We start from the raw sequence: 18,567 nt of genomic DNA, 5'->3' as shown, positions 1-18,567 counted from the left end.
ATTTAGGGCAGCGTTTCTCAACCGTGAGCGTGTACACTTCACTTGTGAGTTTTATGGGGGATATAGTTATGTCCAATAATATAGATAGGTGGCGATACCCTATGGCAAGCAGTCGCTATTGTCATGGTATTTTATGGCAGGTTTTTCTCAACCGTGCCCGTGTATACCTCTGTATTGAATCTGTATTTTAAGGAAGTATGATAATACCGGATCGGTGGCTATACCCAATGGCAAATTGTAACACCGGTACTTTTATGATACTTTAGAGCAGCATTTCTCAACCGTGTACACTTTCGGGTTAGTGTTAAGGGGGTTCTAGTTATGTCCGATAATATAAATCGGTGGCTATACCCGATGGCAAATTGTAGCACCGGTACTTCTATGATACTTTAGGGCAGCGTTTTCTCAACCGTGGCCCTGTACACTTCACGGGTAAGTTTTATGGGGGTTATGTCCGTAATATAGAATCGGTGGCGCTACCCTATGGCAAGTTGTCGGTACTTCTATGGTACTTTAGGGCAGCGTTTCTAATCCGTGGCCGTGTACACTCCACGAGTAAGTTTCATGGGGGTTATGTCCCTAATATAGGATCGGTGGCGCTACCCTATGGCAAGTTGTCGGTACTTCTATGGTACTTTAGGGCAGCGTTTCTAATCCGTGGCCGTGTACACTCCACGAGTAAGTTTCATGGGGGTAATAGTTATGTGCGATAATACTGGATCGGTGGACCCAGTGACAAGTTCTAGCACCGGTACTTTTATGATAGGCAGCGTTTCTCAACCATTTCCCTCGGCCCCACTGGGTGCCCACGGAACAATCTTCAAGGGCCACAACCATATCTTACTTAAATTATTAACCAGTTAAACTCAAATTTGTCTTTTTCAATAGATAGAGACATCTCTTGTGACTTTATTGTATATTGGATCTGTATGTTCGGGATGTCCGATAGTACCGAATCGGTGGTGATACCCGATTGCAAATTGTAGTATAATAGGTACTAGTGTCATACTTGGATACGTTACCAGATTTGCGTAGGCATTTTAGGATTGATTTGCAAGCCAACGCAATGTTTTTTACTTTAAAATAAGAAATGTAAATAACGTTCGACTGTAGCTGAGCTTTTAATACTAAAGCAGGGTGGAAGTAAATTTTCGTAAGATATCTTTATATATTGCGCCATTCGTTTTCTTTAGTTACGTTATTTTATTATAGTAATGACGTAATTTGGGGTTAATTCTGACGGCCGAAAATATCGGGTATCTGTATCGGTTTAAAGCACCTGTTATGGTGGAAACTTTAGCAGTTTTCCTTTTAAATTGCTTGCAGTCTGTTGCTTTATCTTATTGTCAGTTAACCTTGCGATAACGCATAATGTATAAAGACTCTGTACACATCGGTGGCGAGTTTGAGTCCTTTGTATATCAGCTCTATGCAGCATAATATTCTAAAAAGATGTCAACCGACCCATTTTGGGCATTATGGACATAACCAGTGCTTCTCAACGCATGGGTGGCGACCTAAACTTTGTTCTTCGTTTGACTCAGCTGGGAAAAGAATGATTTCTCAAAAACCTAAAAAGAAAACCAAGAATGATTTCTTAAAAACTTGAAAAGAAAATGAAGAATAATTTCTTAAAGAATGATTTCTCAAAAACTTGATCAAATTGCTAAAGCAATACGAACATAAAGCTCATAATTATTAAATCCAGACTGATTGAGTCTAATTAATTAGTTTTATTCCCAAACAAAAATAATCGGTGAAGAGAATTGGGTCGCCAAAGCTTCGATGTTATAGTACCGCTTTAGACATTGGATCCCCGCGAAAAAAGGCTAAGAAACGCTAGATTAGACCTTCGTAAAACGAATGTAAATCGTGTTTTTCAGCAACTTTGTGCCCTTGAAGTGGAAACTATTTCCGGATCTGTCTCTCCCGATCTTGGCCAGCGCTTGGGATGCAGGGCAGTTTGCAGCGTGAACGTAACTTCAAGTATCTGCTGCCCAGGATACTTTGGCGTAAGCTGCCAAAGGTGAGTGTATAGAACAGTGGAACCCAAACTTTTGAGGCTTACGGTACCCTGTGTGAAATATGACTAGTTCGTGGCACCCTTGTTGGCGTTTTTGGCAAGTGGTTAACTGTCATGTCACAATAGACTAGGACTGCAAAGTCGGTTTAAAATGTGCCCGCTTTCAAACTACCATCTATATTTCACCCAATAAAATAGGGTAGACTTTCATCAATCCATTCATAGGTTTGTTATTTAACTCATCTGCGAGTAGTTTTACGTAGTCTTACTCAGTCCCTATAGTCCTGAGTCTGGCCCCGACTCTACAACCCTAAAATAAACTTACTTTAAACTGCACACATTAACTGTGTACAATGCAGAAAACAAATTCTGGGTTTGTTGCACATCAATCGTACCTAAAAAAACTGTATTAAAAATTTCGCTAATAGAGCAAAACTTTAAATCTTACCATATTTGTAATATCTCTGGACACCCTTAGGTACACCGATTAGCACAATCACCTTCGCTGGATTGAGCAAAGCTTGTAAAAATAGTAAAGTTGAGATAATTTTAAAGACGGAATAAGACCAAATTTGGAATGAAACAGTTCTAAACTGGCAACTTAGTCGAAGTGGGAACTAAACTCATCAGAATAAGACCTTAACCACCGGTATATGATTTAAACCTTGCCTAATCTTAAACCCCATCATATCTTTATCACCAACTAAAAACACTATTTTTCGCACCTGGTATACAAATGATGTTTCACAATTAAAACAATGTTTAGGGGGATTATTGTATGCCTTGATTAAGACTCAGGAATGCGGAATCTAGTTTACTGTGAATTGCTAATCATTCTTCGGCGAAGCAAGGAAACGAGGTTTGTAGTTTTTTAATTCCGCTTTTTCCGTTTCCTTCAGTTGTCCGGGTCCGGTTGGAAGTCCATGTAACGGTAATGGAAACTGTGATGACGGACTAAACGGCCTCGGTACCTGCTCCTGCCGCTCAGGATTTACGGGAGACGACTGCTCGGTCTGCGCCAATCCAACCTCGTACGGAACCAGATGTTACTTGAGTGAGTAGTGATTCCCAAACTGTGTGTCGCGAGAGATTGTCGTGTGCCGCGAAACTTTTTGTAATTTTGGAAAATAAGTTATTTGTATTATCAAGGCATGCACGCAAGCATTTCAAAATTGAATACACACTACCCATTACAAATTTATAATATTGATACATTCACATATAGTTTGTCGTGCTTCAATACTGGGGTCCGCAAGGAGAATTAGTCTAGAAGTTTTTCAACATTACGCTTCAGCGAACGATTTTAAACATTAGACTATGTTTTAAACTTTATTAGTCTTTAGTTATGCTTTATTATTCAATAATATAGCGCTTTTTATGATGTCTATTGTGACATCATAAAGCATTATATTATGTTGTACTATCGCTATCAGCGCATCGTTCGCATTAAGAAAACTGTTACATTAAAACGAATAGTGACTCTTCTAGTGTACTACAAGAAACATGGGTCAACTGACCCTTGAATTTTTGTGGGGCCGGTTAATATCAAAATTATTGCAATGGGTTCACCAGGCAAACTTTTAGAAAAGTTTTGGAACCGCTGAGCCATACGGATTAATTATTTTTTTAACTAAAACAACTGTATAATTCATACAGACTGTACTTGCGCTCACGGCCGGTGCGACAACCGAATCGACAGTCGGGGCATCTGTGTTCCGGGGAGCTGCAACCAGAGCTGGGCCGGGGAGGACTGCGACCGGCACGTGACCCCCTGTGGAACCGGGGGAATCATCTGTCACCAAAACGCCGTCTGCATCTTGACCGAAAACGTTGAAAGGCAAGTGTTTTTTGTTTTGTTTTACGATGTGTTGATGATGTACCGATAAAGTTATGCCTATGTTGCTGTTACTGTTGTTCAACGTGTTTTTTATCAATTTTTAAGTAAAAAAGTATTTACAATGTGTAATCCCGCCATAGATGACATTTTCTTCAACGAATTAACAGTCAAAAGTATTCTAAATGCAATTGTGGGCAACGCTTATTAGAAACTCCTCACTCTTTTTTATTGAATATATCTTGAGAGTATCACACTCGTATAATATTTCTAGATTTGTACTATATTTAGGATGTATTGTTTCAACAAACTGTGCCAATTTAAGTGATATCTAGTAAACAATATCGATTTCGCGCATCGGAATTTTTTTTTTAACACTTGAAAAAAAAATTTCAATGAGTAATTTGCGCCAGAAAAATAAATAAATCGAATACAAACTGTCTAACACGACAGATTTCTCGTTCCAATCAGATATTTTGAGGTCGTAAACGCCCGAAAGTGAAATCGACCAAACTACTGGATGAGACTACCGCCGCTTTTCTTATGGGGTTTAGTTCTGACTCACGCCTAGGGGTAAAAGTCAAGCTGCTTTGATTAAGGCAAAATAATACTTTAACCTTGCACCTATAAAAGTGACAAAAAGAAAGTAATTATTGTCAGATTTCTTCCGCAATTTGAGAAAACTGCAAAAGGGATACAAAGACGTAGCTCAGAATACTTAAAAAAATAAATTCATTCATGCTATTGCTGTATGTTCGCTTTTGAAAAGTTCAGTTGAGAATATTGGAAGGCCAAACCTTCGCTGTTACGCTTAAAGTTTAGTATTTAAGTAACCAGAATTGCAAAACACTAAACTAAAACATCTAAAAACACTTTATTTTGAACAAAAAGTGGTTGGGAACTTATCAAAGGTCATCCGTAACACCTTGCCGAGTTTGGTGTTTATCTGCAACCACAGGAAAAGAACACCAAACGAAAAACTTCTCAGCTTGCGTAAAACTTGGTCTAAGCAAGAACAACAGTAGTTGAGCTAACCTCCATCCTTTTTGCAGCTGCATATGCGAGGCTGGGTACACAGGAAATGGACGCGATTGTGTTGAGTTCAACCCTTGTGTAGACGCCGATGACCGTGGAGGCTGCGACCGCAACGCGATTTGCCAGCATTACGGAAAAGGCCACACAAGCTGCGTTTGCAAAGAAAACTTCAACGGTAGGTGTCACTTGACTTTACAGAAGTGTTGAAAATGAATAAAGAGTTATTCGAAACGTTAAAAATGATATCTACTTCTGTATGGGCTTCGGTATTCATATTAAGTTTTTTTTTTTTTTTTGCAAAAGGCATTTGGGCAAAACTACATTATTACGTTTTTTTTTTTTTTTTGCAAAAGGCATTTGGGCAAAACTACATTGACTTAACTAAGCGTTAAAATGAATGTCGAAGCCAAAAATTTCAAGTAAATCGACATCATCTTAATAAAGACGTTTTGATACGCACAAATAGTTTATGAAAAAAACAGTACCTTATAAATTTTAGTTTTTGTATAATCCTGTAAAGTTTGTCAAACTTATCTAACTTTAAATTAAAATCCTAAAACCTGTTCAAAATTTTGGCACCAAAACGTACACCAGAGTTAACGCCGACTTTGGTGGCCTTTTGCAGCTGCTTTGAAGCACAGGGCAAACATAGTCGAAGCCAAACATTTCAAGTAAATCGACATCATCTTAATAAAGACGTTTTAATACGCACAATGTTATCATCATCAGGTTGAGGTCTGTTTCAAAGGAATTTTACAAGTCCATTCGCCAAATGTGCATTCAAATAAACAAAACCTGTAACTCGATGACAAGGAAAGTTCTACATTGTTTTTACCCATTGCTTACATTCATTGGCCTGAAATGTAATGCTTGATGTTTCTGTTACTGTTGCAGTTGAAATTGTGAAACTTGTGACTTGTCCATTTTTGTTGTAAACAACAAACTGTCGTTCAGTTGACGGAACGCAACTTTTGTCAGCTGTTGCACTTTCACTTGCTGATTTAGAAAACCGAGCACAAAATGCATTTACTATTAGATAATTGTCACAGTTAATTCATGATTAATGATATCGATTGACTCGACCTATTTAGCTTTGACATTCATTATCGAGCTGCATTACAGATCTGGGCATATATGTGTACTTTTGACTTAATTTATTTGGACAAATGTCTTACTTCTTTATAATTTTCGGGAAAAAAACCTTAATAATATTTGGGACTTTTATCGTACACATAAAATTCTATCAAGAAGCTTACTAACAGAAAATTGAATTCCTAAATAATTGAAAAAATATATATCGTTCGGCACCTATGAGCGTTAAAAAACGGCGCTCTAGACCAGAGTGCCGCTGCAACCCGGAGGAGAACCACTGTTGTAAAGCATTGCGGTTAACCCGATAAATCTAGTTCATCATAATAAACTCTAGTTTCATCATAAAACGCCTATAATATATTTGAATTAAACCTGATCAATATGAGCACGATGCAATTACCCTTCGCACTACCACGCCCAAATAACACACCATGTAAACCGTAACGAGACTTTCTTTAAATCAAAAGGCGACGGACGAAGCTGCATTGCCGTAAACCCGTGCAATCAGGCAAACCGTGGAGGTTGCCATTCGGATGCAAACTGCATTTTCACCGGTCCCGGTGCCAGCAGTTGCGAGTGCAAAGCGGGCTACAGGGGTAGCGGACTGGTGTGCAACGGCATCGACAACTGCCTGCAGAACAACGGGGGGTGCCACACAAGGGCCACGTGAGTTTTAGGAAACTTCCTTTTTTGTGAAGAGTTTTTGGGGTACTGCATTTTTCAAACCTGTTAACATGGGTTTTTTTAGCATACAGACTGTTGCTACCAAACCTAATATAAATTAAAAAAGAAACACCTTTTTGATTAATATTGGTTTCAGGTTGTTGACCAAAATTTGCTTTTACTTGAAAATTCACTATTTTCTGAGAACTTTCCTTTTACGTATAAAACATTGCATTATATCGTAAAAACTTAATGAAACACTTAAATTAAATTGATTTTTTCACATATATATAGAACGTGAACTCAAACTAGATACCACTTAGCATCAGGTATCATATCCGATTCAAAATTATCGGAAAATCCTGTTTGCAACGCCAGAAGCACCAACGACCTTCGTTTTGTGCGCGTTTAGATGCAAAAAGACCGGGCCTGGAACGAACGATTGCAAATGCATGGATGGTTACTCAGGGGACGGACGCCAATGCGTGGGAACATTGATGATGGAGATTGCGGAACACCCTGAGCTGTCCCTTATTAACCACTGGATAGGACAGATGCCGGCCGTACAAGCTATATTTACTTCGGTAAGAATTGGCACTTGTTTTTGCTTGAAGGTGAAAATGAATCTAATTGGCCGTGTCAGTGTTGCAAACAAGTCATTGTGATCAAACGAGTGTGGTTTAAAGCCACAAAAGGTCTCTCATATGTAACGACTGCCTGTGCAAGTATATAACCTAATGCGTGTTACGTGTGTTGAATGAAAAAAAAGCCCCAGTCAAGTCATTTGCAAAATAACTTATGTCCAAACAAGTTTTTCGAATAAATAACAAGTCAATCCCCGGTACAAGTCGTAATTGGAGCAAGTCAAGTCCTTGCCATAAAAATAAAATGTTAGCTGATAAACTCGTCCGATTATGAGCAATAACTTAGGTAAAAGATATTATAAAAGCAACGAACAGCATTCAAATTGTTTCCAAATATTAGGATAAATATAAATAACCCAATTTTAAAAAAATTCTTAATTGAAAAACTTTATTTCAACCCAATTCATTTGTCTGAATGACTTGAGTCAAGTCAAGTCATTTGCCCAAAAGACTTAAGTTAAGTTAAGTCATTTTGACCAAACGACTTAAGTCAAGCCAAGTCATTTGAAAATAGTGACTTAAGCCGTTACAACACTGGACAGTGCTGTTCAGTTTTCTTCAAATGTGAAAAATCTTTTACAAATCAACAATTAACATGACTGTTTATGCATTTACATTCAAAGCCATTTCTACCATTTGAAATCCTATTTTCTTTTGAAAAGATACGTCACGACCACGTGACCGCATTTCTGCCGCGCAACGATGCGTGGAACGCAATGAGCCAGAACGACTTCCAGTTCTGGGCCAATGAGCAGCACCTTCCAGCTCTCTTGCAACATCACATCGTTCCAAGTATATGGTTCTTTTGAAGTTATCACGTTTTTGTTTGCACGTATATTGGATGTGTAAATAATGGCCCCGTGTGAAGTTACCTGTAGGGCTGCGAAGTCGGTTAAAAATAACCCGAGTCCGACTTCAGCCAAAAAATAAACCCATCCAACTTCCGAGGTTAAATGTTCGATTTTTTCAAGTCAGAATCTGCAGTCTGTATTTTACTCATTTACGCAACTTAGTTAAGGTGCATATACAGCAATTCCACTCATAAGGGTGTCATATAATTTCTCAACCCACAAATAAATACATGGTTGAAAATAAATCAACCATATATTTTATTTCACCTTTACATTTGACAGATTGTGGTACTATCAGTTTCGAAATTTCATACTGCGCATGCGCACGTCGGACTCGGGACTCGGGTAGTTTTACGTGGTCTTACTCGAGTCTTGAGTCTAACTCCAAAGCCCTGGTGACCTGCTCTTAAGTGGTGTTTGGCCTGACTTTGAATAACTTCTAACGCTGAAATAAACATCTCTCATAACCGCCCACTACCTATGTGATGAAATAGGCAAGCGTCGCGGGGATTAGAGTTTATAAACGAAAATCCTGCATAACCTCTTGATACTGATACACCCCTAAAAAAATATTTGCTACTTGTTGTCCAGAGTAGTCAAGGAATGTTTAGAGATGACAGCAAAAATTGACCTGTCAATACAAATATACGTCAGAAATCTGCTGTTAATGTAAAAGTGAAATGAAGTGTAAATAAATTTAATACAATTATGTTATATTTTTAATTAAAATCTTATACTTGAAAAATTGATTGCTTTCAATTAGGCCTTCTTTTTTACCCTAAAACGAGTTCCCGTCTCCCAAGTGGTCCATGGACCCCAGTTTAAGAATCCCTGCTATAAACTATATGCCGTGGTCTATTGTGTACTACCATCTGTCAAACACTATTTGATCCAAATGCAAAAAAAATAGAAACTATACTGCTGTGTGTAAGCGTTGGTCTATTGCAGGGGAGATACCGTCGTACCTGTTAAAGAAGGAAACGTCATTGAATACTCTTCTTCCACTAACTAACATCCTTGTAACGAACATCACATCCGGAGTTGCACAACAGGTTGGTAATTGCTTTATTTTTCGTGAAGGTGGTTCAGCAATTGCCCCAGCACATTCATAAGTGGTCATTCATTTCCGATGACATAACTTTTCGCAAACAGCTTCGCCTGAGACTATCCATATGTTAAATGTTACACCTATTCTAAACTTGAAAACGTTTTTTCCAGGTTTAAAATTGTTTCAATGATTTTGGACGGTTTAAAAGAGTGTTTTTTTTTTAGGTTACTGAAAAACATTTGCTTTGTTTTATGCGGTTTATTGCCTTGCTATAGTTAACCAAATTTAAGTGAATTCTAACTAACGTACACTCGCAAACATGTTTCTATAATAACAATTAGAGATTTACAAGATTTGTTCCTAAACAGAAATTGTTTCAATCGCGTTGGACTGACTGATAATGCCCATTGCCCAATTCAGCAAATTTATTGAACAACTTTTTATTTTTACTGACCTACGTACTCAGCTGTGCTATTTATTTCATCTTACAAAAAAAGTTTGCTAGCAGCTTTTAAACCATTTACCGTGCTTTGAAGTTGCAAATATAAGACCCAGTCAATCCATCTGCAAAAAAAGTCCAAAGTTAAGTCATTTCAAATAAGTGACAAATCAAGTCCCAGTCAAGTCTTCATTAGAGCAAGTGAATTTCAAGTCATCTACATGTCATAAAAATAAGTATTAAACTATTAAAATTGGTCCGATTGTAACTCAACTACAAAAGTATAACACAAAAACACAAAACGCAACAAACACCAAGCAAATTGTTTTATTTGCAAAAGATAAGTTAAATAACATAATGAAACACTTCATTTCAGCACAAGTCATTTGTCTTAAAGACTTAACTCAAGTCAAGTCATTTGTCCAAAAGACTTAAGTCAAGTCAAGTCATTTTGTTTTGTCAAGTAATTTAAGTCAAGTCATTTGAAAACAGTGACTTAAGTTCAGTTAAGTCAAGTCATTGACTTATGTCATTACAACACTGCCTTTTTTCCAGGTGGTTGGAGACAACACGACAATGCGCTACGAAATACCAACTTTGGGTCGCGTCCACTCAAAGATTGTCGTCCCAGACCTGAGGATATTTAACGGTCTGGTCGAGATTATTGACCAAGTGTTGCTTCCACCGCGGGATACAGTGGGGACTTACCCGACTCTGGCCCAAGCGGTTCAGGTATTGTTCAAGTCTCGGACAAAATATAGAGCAGTGGTTTAAAACCGTTAGAAAACGTACCACTAGTTGAATATATCGCCATCGTTGTAATGCACGAGGCAAACTTTAAGATTATAAAAAAATACTTCTCCCCGCCTTAGACGTGGAATAGAAGCAAATATTCTTTAGATTAGACTATTTAGTCGTAATCACATAGTCAGCGATTTTATAAGATTGAAATATTCTAGTTTTCATTTATGAGACTGTGTAGGAATTTAGCCATGATTTGAGATCCAACTATATGATTTTATCAACCAATAAAATATAATTTACAAAAAAACTGAAATAAACTACTCAACACTGAAACAATTATCCGGAAACAATTCTATTGGACTATTTATTTACTTTTATTTGACTTGTTTGAACCTTCAATGACGTAAATTGGTAACAGATCAGATCGTAGTACTTTTTAACAAAACATGGATATATTGGTATCGGAATAAAATGTCAAGTATCGGACATTCTAACTAATAGATACAAACATGGAACTCTTATATAAAGTGGACCACATTGTAGGATACTATAGAGGCAAACACTCACAATACATCCGTGATTTTTTTCCTATCTTTCCAAATGAAACACAGAACTCCACCGGAACTGACCTGCAGCCTTTCAGCGTCTTTATTCGAGCACTCAACGATTCCGGTATCATTAGCCAACTGGATGCCACCAACCAATCGTATACCATCTTTGCTCTCAGCAACGACCTGTATAAGTAAGCAACGTTTCTTTTTTCTACGATTTTGCCAATCATTTGTTCCTTTGGTACACTGTGCACGAACCTGTAAGGTATTTTGATAATGAATTGCAAAGCCAAAAATAAGGTCGAGTAGGTCCACATCATCTTAATTAGGACGTTTCGATACACTCTTGTATCATCTTCGGTTAATGTGACTAAAAAGTAACTCAAGCATCACTTTCTTTAGTTGGAGCCACCTTCATGTATTGAGCAGGTACATCGGTTTTGATGAGGTGTCAACGTTCTTGTTACTTTTGTCTAAACGAATGGGTCGCACAAGGCTCTAAAACGTCTTGTAAGAGTCTAATGGCTAATAGTTGCAGAAACGTGCAAAAAATATTGGGGCTAATTCAAAGCAATGTTGTTTACATTTTGAATGCACATTTCAGATATTTATACCTCAAACTGAACATTTATCGTAAAATAAGTGCTTTTTAGGATGTTTTCATACCTAAGGTTGTGGTATTTCTTCTGTATATTTCAATTATGTGGTTGCATAAGGCAAAATAGTCAGACTGTGTTGAAAATGAATAAACAGTTATTCGAAACGATCACTATGATACCTAGGACTACTTCTATATGGGCTTTGTTATAGTTGCATAAATTGTTTTATATTTACAAAAGCAACACGAAATTAAACCCATTTGATAAACTTTGTAACGCTGAGCTCTTGTGAATTCGCAGTCCTGCAGATTTTCTGTTGAACACCAAGGAAGTCCTGCAATACCACGTGGTGCCGGGTAAAATGCTGCGATCCAAGTACGTCGACAGTGGTCAACATGAAGCAACACTGTTGGGACCAGGATACCAGGTTTGTTTGGCTGGTTGAATTACAATTGATTGATGGCAACTGAATGTGTAAATAATGAGGATATCTCCTTGCCCTTACACGTAATGACGACAATGAATGAAATGGGGGCAAATATTCTTTAGAATTTCCTGACTTTGACCAAGATAGGAACATCTAAAGATAATTTGATTTAAAAATTGATTTATTGTCTATTCGAGGAGGCGCCAAACTTTTTTAACCTTAGGCCGGATTATTCACATAGCTAGTTCGGGCCGGATAAATGCAAGAATCAAGATCGCAGGTTGAATATAAGTGAAGTAGATTTTTGTATTGACCTAATTACTATTTTGAATGAAATTTGGCTTAATTTTGCATCCTAAAAACGTTTTTTGTGAAGGCAAATTCCGAAAGAACTAAACCGTAGTAAATCCGTATGGTTTGGTGATGCACTAATATTTTGATTAGGTCTTCATAGACCCCCTAAAATTAGTTCAAGGACCCCGAAGGGATCATGGACCCCAGTTTGAGAACCACTGGTTTCATCCAGTGCAACTGTTTTAATTTTGTTTACCCCTAGCATCTATCTCCAGATGTAATTCACCCTTGTCTCTTAATTGATAAAGCTATCTCGTCTATATATAACAGCAAAAAATGTTTTAGGTTGTTTCGATTTTTGTTAAGATTAACTCAAGCTGCGTTTTACCATTTCAAATCTACAATTTCTCAAGTCCAGAGATATAAAACTACAAAAGCACAAAACACAGTCACCAATTTCTTTTCTACTTATACACTCAGTGTATTACAACAAGCAAAAGAATACACCAAAAAACAACAGTTTAGTAGTCGATTTACTGCAAAGCTATCATCCATTTCTAACAGTTCACCCATATTCACCCCTTTTGGTTGGTTCACCCCTGCAAAATTTTTATTCACCCTGGGGTGAACCATTCACTTGTTTAAGAAACACAGCTTTAATCGGTTCGGTTTGCCGCAGGTCTCTCTGACACGATCGCACGGTAACCTGTTCGTGAACCGACAGCAAATAAGCAGGAGTGATGTGCGGACTGCTCGTGGTATCATCCAGGGATACGACGGGGACACACTGATGCCGGTGAAGAGTAGGTGTGACGTCAAGCGATCCACCATCTTCGCCACAGCCTGCATCCCTTGCTCCAGCTCAGCCAATCAGTGCAAGGAAGACAAGGTGTGGTTTTAGAAGGGCGTCTCAACCAGACGCTGTTGAGTATTGCACAATATATAGCTTGTTAAGGGTGATGCCTAATAGCTAAGTACAGCCGCGATTAGTGGCACTTGTTGGCTTGTTTTACAAGCGCCATAAAGTTAATCACTATTTCATTTATTGTTACGTCAAACGCATTAAACCCACATATTACTGTTGCTACCAGAAATAGTAGTAAGAATAATCAAAAGCAGCTCCTCTGATAATATTTGCATTTGTTAACATACGTTTCAAAGACCTCTTGCGGCTTCTGCTTGGCTGTCGATTACGCTGCCAGCAAACAAGTAGTATGTTAAGCTGCTAGTAAGGTAATGCCAAATAGCTAAGTAGAGCCGCGCTTATTGTGCTTGTTAGCATGTTTTAGAAGCGCCTTGAAGTTAATCACGGTTTCGGTTTGTTGAAAATGATTTGTTGAACTAAATTTGCTGAAACTCATGATATTACTTTTGTGTTTAACAAGGCCTTAAAATGTTTTACTAATGCTATTCGTTATAATTAAGGTTTTTCGCGACAAATTGTTCTATAAAAAGCCCGAAAAACTCTTTTACATCGATTTATGTCATAAGTTTAGAGCGTTTTCAATAAAGAACTAAGCGTTAGTAGCATCTTTGGGGTTCTTGGATGTTCAATATCATGAGTGTTAGAGTGTTTTAGGCTTGATAAATACGTTCGCAAACTATCGTTATAGATCTAGGCCTCTTTCATAGACTTTTAGGCATCTTAAACTAGGTATTTGGCCCCTTTTACAGGGAAATATATTTGAATACAGTTCATTGCATCTTTTAAGAGTTGTAGTCTTCTTTAATAAAGTTCTTAGTACCTCAATATATCGTTGAAGTTATGGGCTACTTTAATTGAATCACTAACCTTTTAAATATCTTTAAAATGATTGGCTTCTTTAATATACCGAGGTTCTAGGTCTCTTCAAGTTCTTCTGGGCTACTTATTGAATTATTGGTCGCTTTAATGCCGTTAAGAGTTCTAGACTACCTTAACAGAATTTTTTAGTCTCTTAAATATCCTGAGAATTCAATATCGTACTAGTTCTTGAATTCCCGAATACAAAAAGAGACAACTACTTTCCATGCAGCTTGCACGCATCTTTTGCACCCTGCCTCCTCAAACCTTGTGGCGTTACCCTCTCTCTACGGTTGGCAACAGCGGCTGTCGACACCTGTGTCGCGAGAAGACAGTCTCGGCCCAGTGCTGCGCTGGCTTCTACGGGACAGACTGTGAGCCTTGTCCAGGAGGCGTCAATAACGTTTGCTTCAAGCGTGGAAACTGCTCCGACGGGATACGCGGAAAAGGTAAGGGTTCCACGTTTTTGAGCATAATGGTTGGACATTGTAGGACATACATCATAAAACCTTTTTATGATCACAAAATCTGCATATCTTAGTTTAGTATCCACTAAAATATTGGAGCATAATGGTTGGAGATTAAACATGCTGTTTCTACTAGGCATAGTTTACTGCAAAGTTCTTCTGGTATTTGTTTATCCCACGTTTATTTTTATCAACTTTATATACCAAAATATATTATATTAATTTTGTAGTATGGTTGAAGTAGGTAGCGCAAACATCATAAAACCTTTTTATGCCCACAAGGTCCGCGAATCTCAGTTTAATATTCACTAAAATATTGAATTCTTTAACAATCTCAGTATCTGATTGCAAGCGACAAAAAATGACTTTAATGCAAACTATATAGTTTCATTCCGATTAAAAATGACTTGTTTGTGTTTAATTCTGACTTTGAAAAAGACGAAATTAACTTTGCTTACTTCTTAATAAGTAATTGTCCGGCATGGTTTCCTGCGAAGAGAAGTAGAGTTACAACCACCAATGTTGCAACACAAAATAACTGATCTTGGCGCAAAACCAAACCAACCTGTAAGTTTAAAACCAGTATTTTAAAATCACAGAAAACAGTCCAATCTCTTTCTTCTGAGTTTCTCAAAAATCACCAAGACTTGAAAAAACCTTCAAAGGGAACATATATATTCGAATGCAGAAGTACTGTTCATTCTTTTTTCACTGCTTAAGCTTTATATTATCCTCTGTATCTCCCAAGATTAAAGATCACAAATTTCCAAAAAAAGTTCACCAGGCAAAATCGATTGTTAAAATCCTATATTTCGTAACAATGGTTGTTTGGCAATGCAACAAGTCATGCATAAAAATAAATAAGTTGGTTTAAACAACTGCAAAAGGGTGTTTTATTTATGTCAATCTGATTATCCTTGAGTAAATTGTACTAATTTGGTCTTGCGACTTTGTAAATACTTAATGTATAATGTCTAAGTGTGTTTAATACTGACGTGACTAAAAAACTATATACAAGATGCCTTCAAAAAGGCTAACCAAAATCAGTCAGCTTGTTCAGGATTAAAGTTTATTACAGAATACACTTGTGTTTTCCAGCGTTTAAGTTGCTGACTAAAAAAAGGTTAGGTATAGGCTACATTTGCAACTTTTACTCGAATAGAAATATTTCTTTGCATTAAAAAAATGAGAACTTTGCCTTACATAAAATTTTTAAAATAAATATGGCAATATCCGAATTTACTTATAATATGGCAATTATCCGAATTTACATATAGTGCGGTTAAATCTAAGGCAAGTTACAGGCTTTTTACAAAATATATCTAAGTTGTACCGTCCTCGTTTTTTCTACGTATTCTAAAACAAAATGTTGTTACCGTAACCTAGTTACTTAACGTCTCAGAAACCACCAAATTAGTCCTGTTATTATATTTGTCAGTGGAATTAATGTCCAGTTCCTATTGTGATTATAAGCCGTGTAATCGAAATAACCCTAGTTATGCTACTTTTCAAACGACTGACTTGATTTAAATGTTTTGAATATACACTTAAGTTGAGCAAGTAAAGCTAGTTTCGCAAATGACTTTTATAATTTATTTTACCACTAATACATATTCAGTAAACCTGAATTAGTAATCTTAATTTTACATACTACAGAACAGTTTGCTTGTTTAGATTTAATGTTTGTTTTAGATTTTTCTACGCTAAGTGCCTATCGGATAAGGTTAATTTTATAATTTTATCAGCAATATTGGCTAAACTTTGTTTTTTAATCTAATGACTTAACTCCAGCTATAGTCATATGGACAGGACTACAATTTTACTTGGTTGCTAATAACGGCTTTGCTTTACCAATGACTTCTACGATTTTGACAAGGGTAACTTAAGGCGTTGACGCTATGACTGGGATTTGAGTTAGTGTATTTCACATATGGCCCAGGGGTTTAGTGAGCTATTTTACAAATAAAACGACTGGGACGTTACTCTTTTTGCAAATGAATTTAAAAAAACCTGTGAAAAATGATAAGAGTTATTCGAAATGTTCAAAATGTTACCTACTTCAATATAAGCTTTGGTATTCCCACTATACGTCAAACTAAAACCTCCAACCATTGTGTTCGAAACTTTAAAACAGATTTCAAAAATACAAACTGATAACTTGAAAATGTTGTTCAACTTGTTACAGGTACTTGCAAATGCACAGACGCAAAGTACGCCGGCGACGCGTGTGACGACTGCGCACCCGGTCGCTTTGGCGACGACTGCAGCTCTCAGTGCGCATGCGTGAACGGCACTTGTAACGACGGGAGGAAAGGCAATGGAGCCTGTGTATGTGCTGCTGGTGAGTTGGATTTTCAAATTACAACAAGCAATGTAGCTTTACAAGAAGCAATAAGGAATGTCCGATACTTAACATAAAATACCGATACCCGATATTTTGAACAAACAGTATCGCGATCCTATACCAATGACGTCATTACTATGCTCACGCAAGTAAAATAGATTAAATTGTTACGTTTACAAGTATTTTTTTTTCAGGTTATTCACCCAACACTTTCGGAAGTTTATTTACCTTCAGTTGTTAACCTACGATGTTTGATAAACTCACTTTTCGAGATGGTATTTACGGTATTGGATCGTAAATCATTGCTGAAATTATTATATTACTTTAGTATCGGGTCGGCACCGATACCACACCAGTATCGGATGAGTACCGATACTACCACTTAGCATCGGGTTCAGACTCCGATACGATATTATCTGACATACTTAAAAGACACAAAAACGTCTAAATATAGCATAAACAACCCTTTTCGCCTCTTTCCTCAGATTTTACCGGCCCTCAATGCGACCAGCCGTACGACCCTAACGACGCCTGTGGTGGAACATGTCACACCAGCTCGTGGTGTTCTAAAGGTCCCTTCGGATCCAAATGCGTATGTGCCACCGGCTACTCGGGAGACGGCAGCGACTGCCAGCCAACCAACCCGTGCGACAGCTCAGGGACGCCCAAGTGCCACAGATACGCCTCCTGCATGTGAGTTTCGGTTTGCGATGTGCTAGGACAGTGGTTCTCAACCGCCGGTCCGCGGACCGGTGCCGCGTCAAACTTTCCTGCCGGTCTGCCAAATATATTACAATTAAATCTCAACTGCAAAATGCAAGATGCTGAAGGCTTGTCCATCAAATTTAGAACTTTACCAGCTTCGTAATTTGCAATATTGTGGCGTAACATAGAGTTAATGGTCTACTTTGGACTTTATCGTACGTACAATGCTTCAAGTGTTGTGCCCAACTGTTTACAAGTAGGCTACAGATCGTTTAAATCTTAAATCTTAGGACCAGTTGTATGTAAAAAACTTTAATAGAACCACGTATAATACGCATGATATCAAAGAGACAGCAGTGAAATCCTTATTGAATGTAAGTTTCCATTCTTTGCTTTTAAGTTGCATAGTTTTGTCATATTTGCATTTTGGGTTGATTTTGATTTTTGAAGGCCCACCGGTCCGCAAAATTTGTTTTGAAATTTTGCCGGTCCGTAAGCTAAAAAAGGTCGAGTCCACTTAAGAAAAACAAACCGACTCCGTCAAGTCCTGATCCCCGAGTCCAAAATCAGATTTCAGAAAAACAAACCTATTCTGTTGAGTCCTAAGTCCCGAGTTCGTGTTCAGCAAATAAAACCGACTCTGTAGAGTCCCGGGTCTCGAGTCGGACTCTGACACAGCAGCCCTCAAACCAAATCAGCAAAAAAAATGACAAAACTTATCATCACACTTTCTTGCAGTCACCGCGGCCCGGGTCAATACCAATGCAAGTGCAAGCCAGACTACAGGGGCGATGGTAACTTCTGCGCCGAGATCAACCCCTGCGTGAACTTCAACGAGACTGAATGCGACCAGCAGAACGCAGACTGCCACCACACTGGGCCCAACCAGTCGCACTGCTCATGCAGAAGCGGCTACACAGGAGACGGCAAGACCTGCTCTCCTGTTGACGCTTGTTTAACAGGTCGGTAAAATGTGAGGTTAAGTACTGTACTATTTTACCTAGCTCTAAAAAGCAATTAAGAT

General features: G+C 37.9%; 1 protein-coding gene across 1 annotated transcript in view; it reads left to right on the top strand.

Moving 5' to 3' along the window:
• Positions 1-18,567, top strand: part of LOC146141005 (stabilin-2-like) — a 52,488-nt gene that overhangs the window by 13,050 nt on the left and 20,871 nt on the right. The window contains exons 14-29 of the mRNA XM_083392777.1: positions 1,884-2,026; positions 2,923-3,077; positions 3,680-3,860; positions 4,910-5,067; positions 6,452-6,650; positions 7,060-7,231; positions 7,954-8,083; positions 9,091-9,194; positions 10,185-10,361; positions 10,985-11,115; positions 11,824-11,950; positions 12,924-13,133; positions 14,260-14,476; positions 16,680-16,835; positions 17,324-17,531; positions 18,282-18,505. Coding sequence (XP_083248903.1) covers positions 1,884-2,026; positions 2,923-3,077; positions 3,680-3,860; positions 4,910-5,067; positions 6,452-6,650; positions 7,060-7,231; positions 7,954-8,083; positions 9,091-9,194; positions 10,185-10,361; positions 10,985-11,115; positions 11,824-11,950; positions 12,924-13,133; positions 14,260-14,476; positions 16,680-16,835; positions 17,324-17,531; positions 18,282-18,505 — 2,692 coding nt within the window. The remainder of the gene's footprint in view (positions 1-1,883; positions 2,027-2,922; positions 3,078-3,679; positions 3,861-4,909; positions 5,068-6,451; positions 6,651-7,059; positions 7,232-7,953; positions 8,084-9,090; positions 9,195-10,184; positions 10,362-10,984; positions 11,116-11,823; positions 11,951-12,923; positions 13,134-14,259; positions 14,477-16,679; positions 16,836-17,323; positions 17,532-18,281; positions 18,506-18,567) is intronic.

This window comes from Ascidiella aspersa, chromosome 6, assembly GCF_963924565.1.
Source record: "Ascidiella aspersa chromosome 6, kaAscAspe10.2, whole genome shotgun sequence".
NCBI lineage: Eukaryota > Metazoa > Chordata > Ascidiacea > Phlebobranchia > Ascidiidae > Ascidiella > Ascidiella aspersa.
This window is presented reverse-complemented; position numbering and strand designations above follow the sequence as displayed.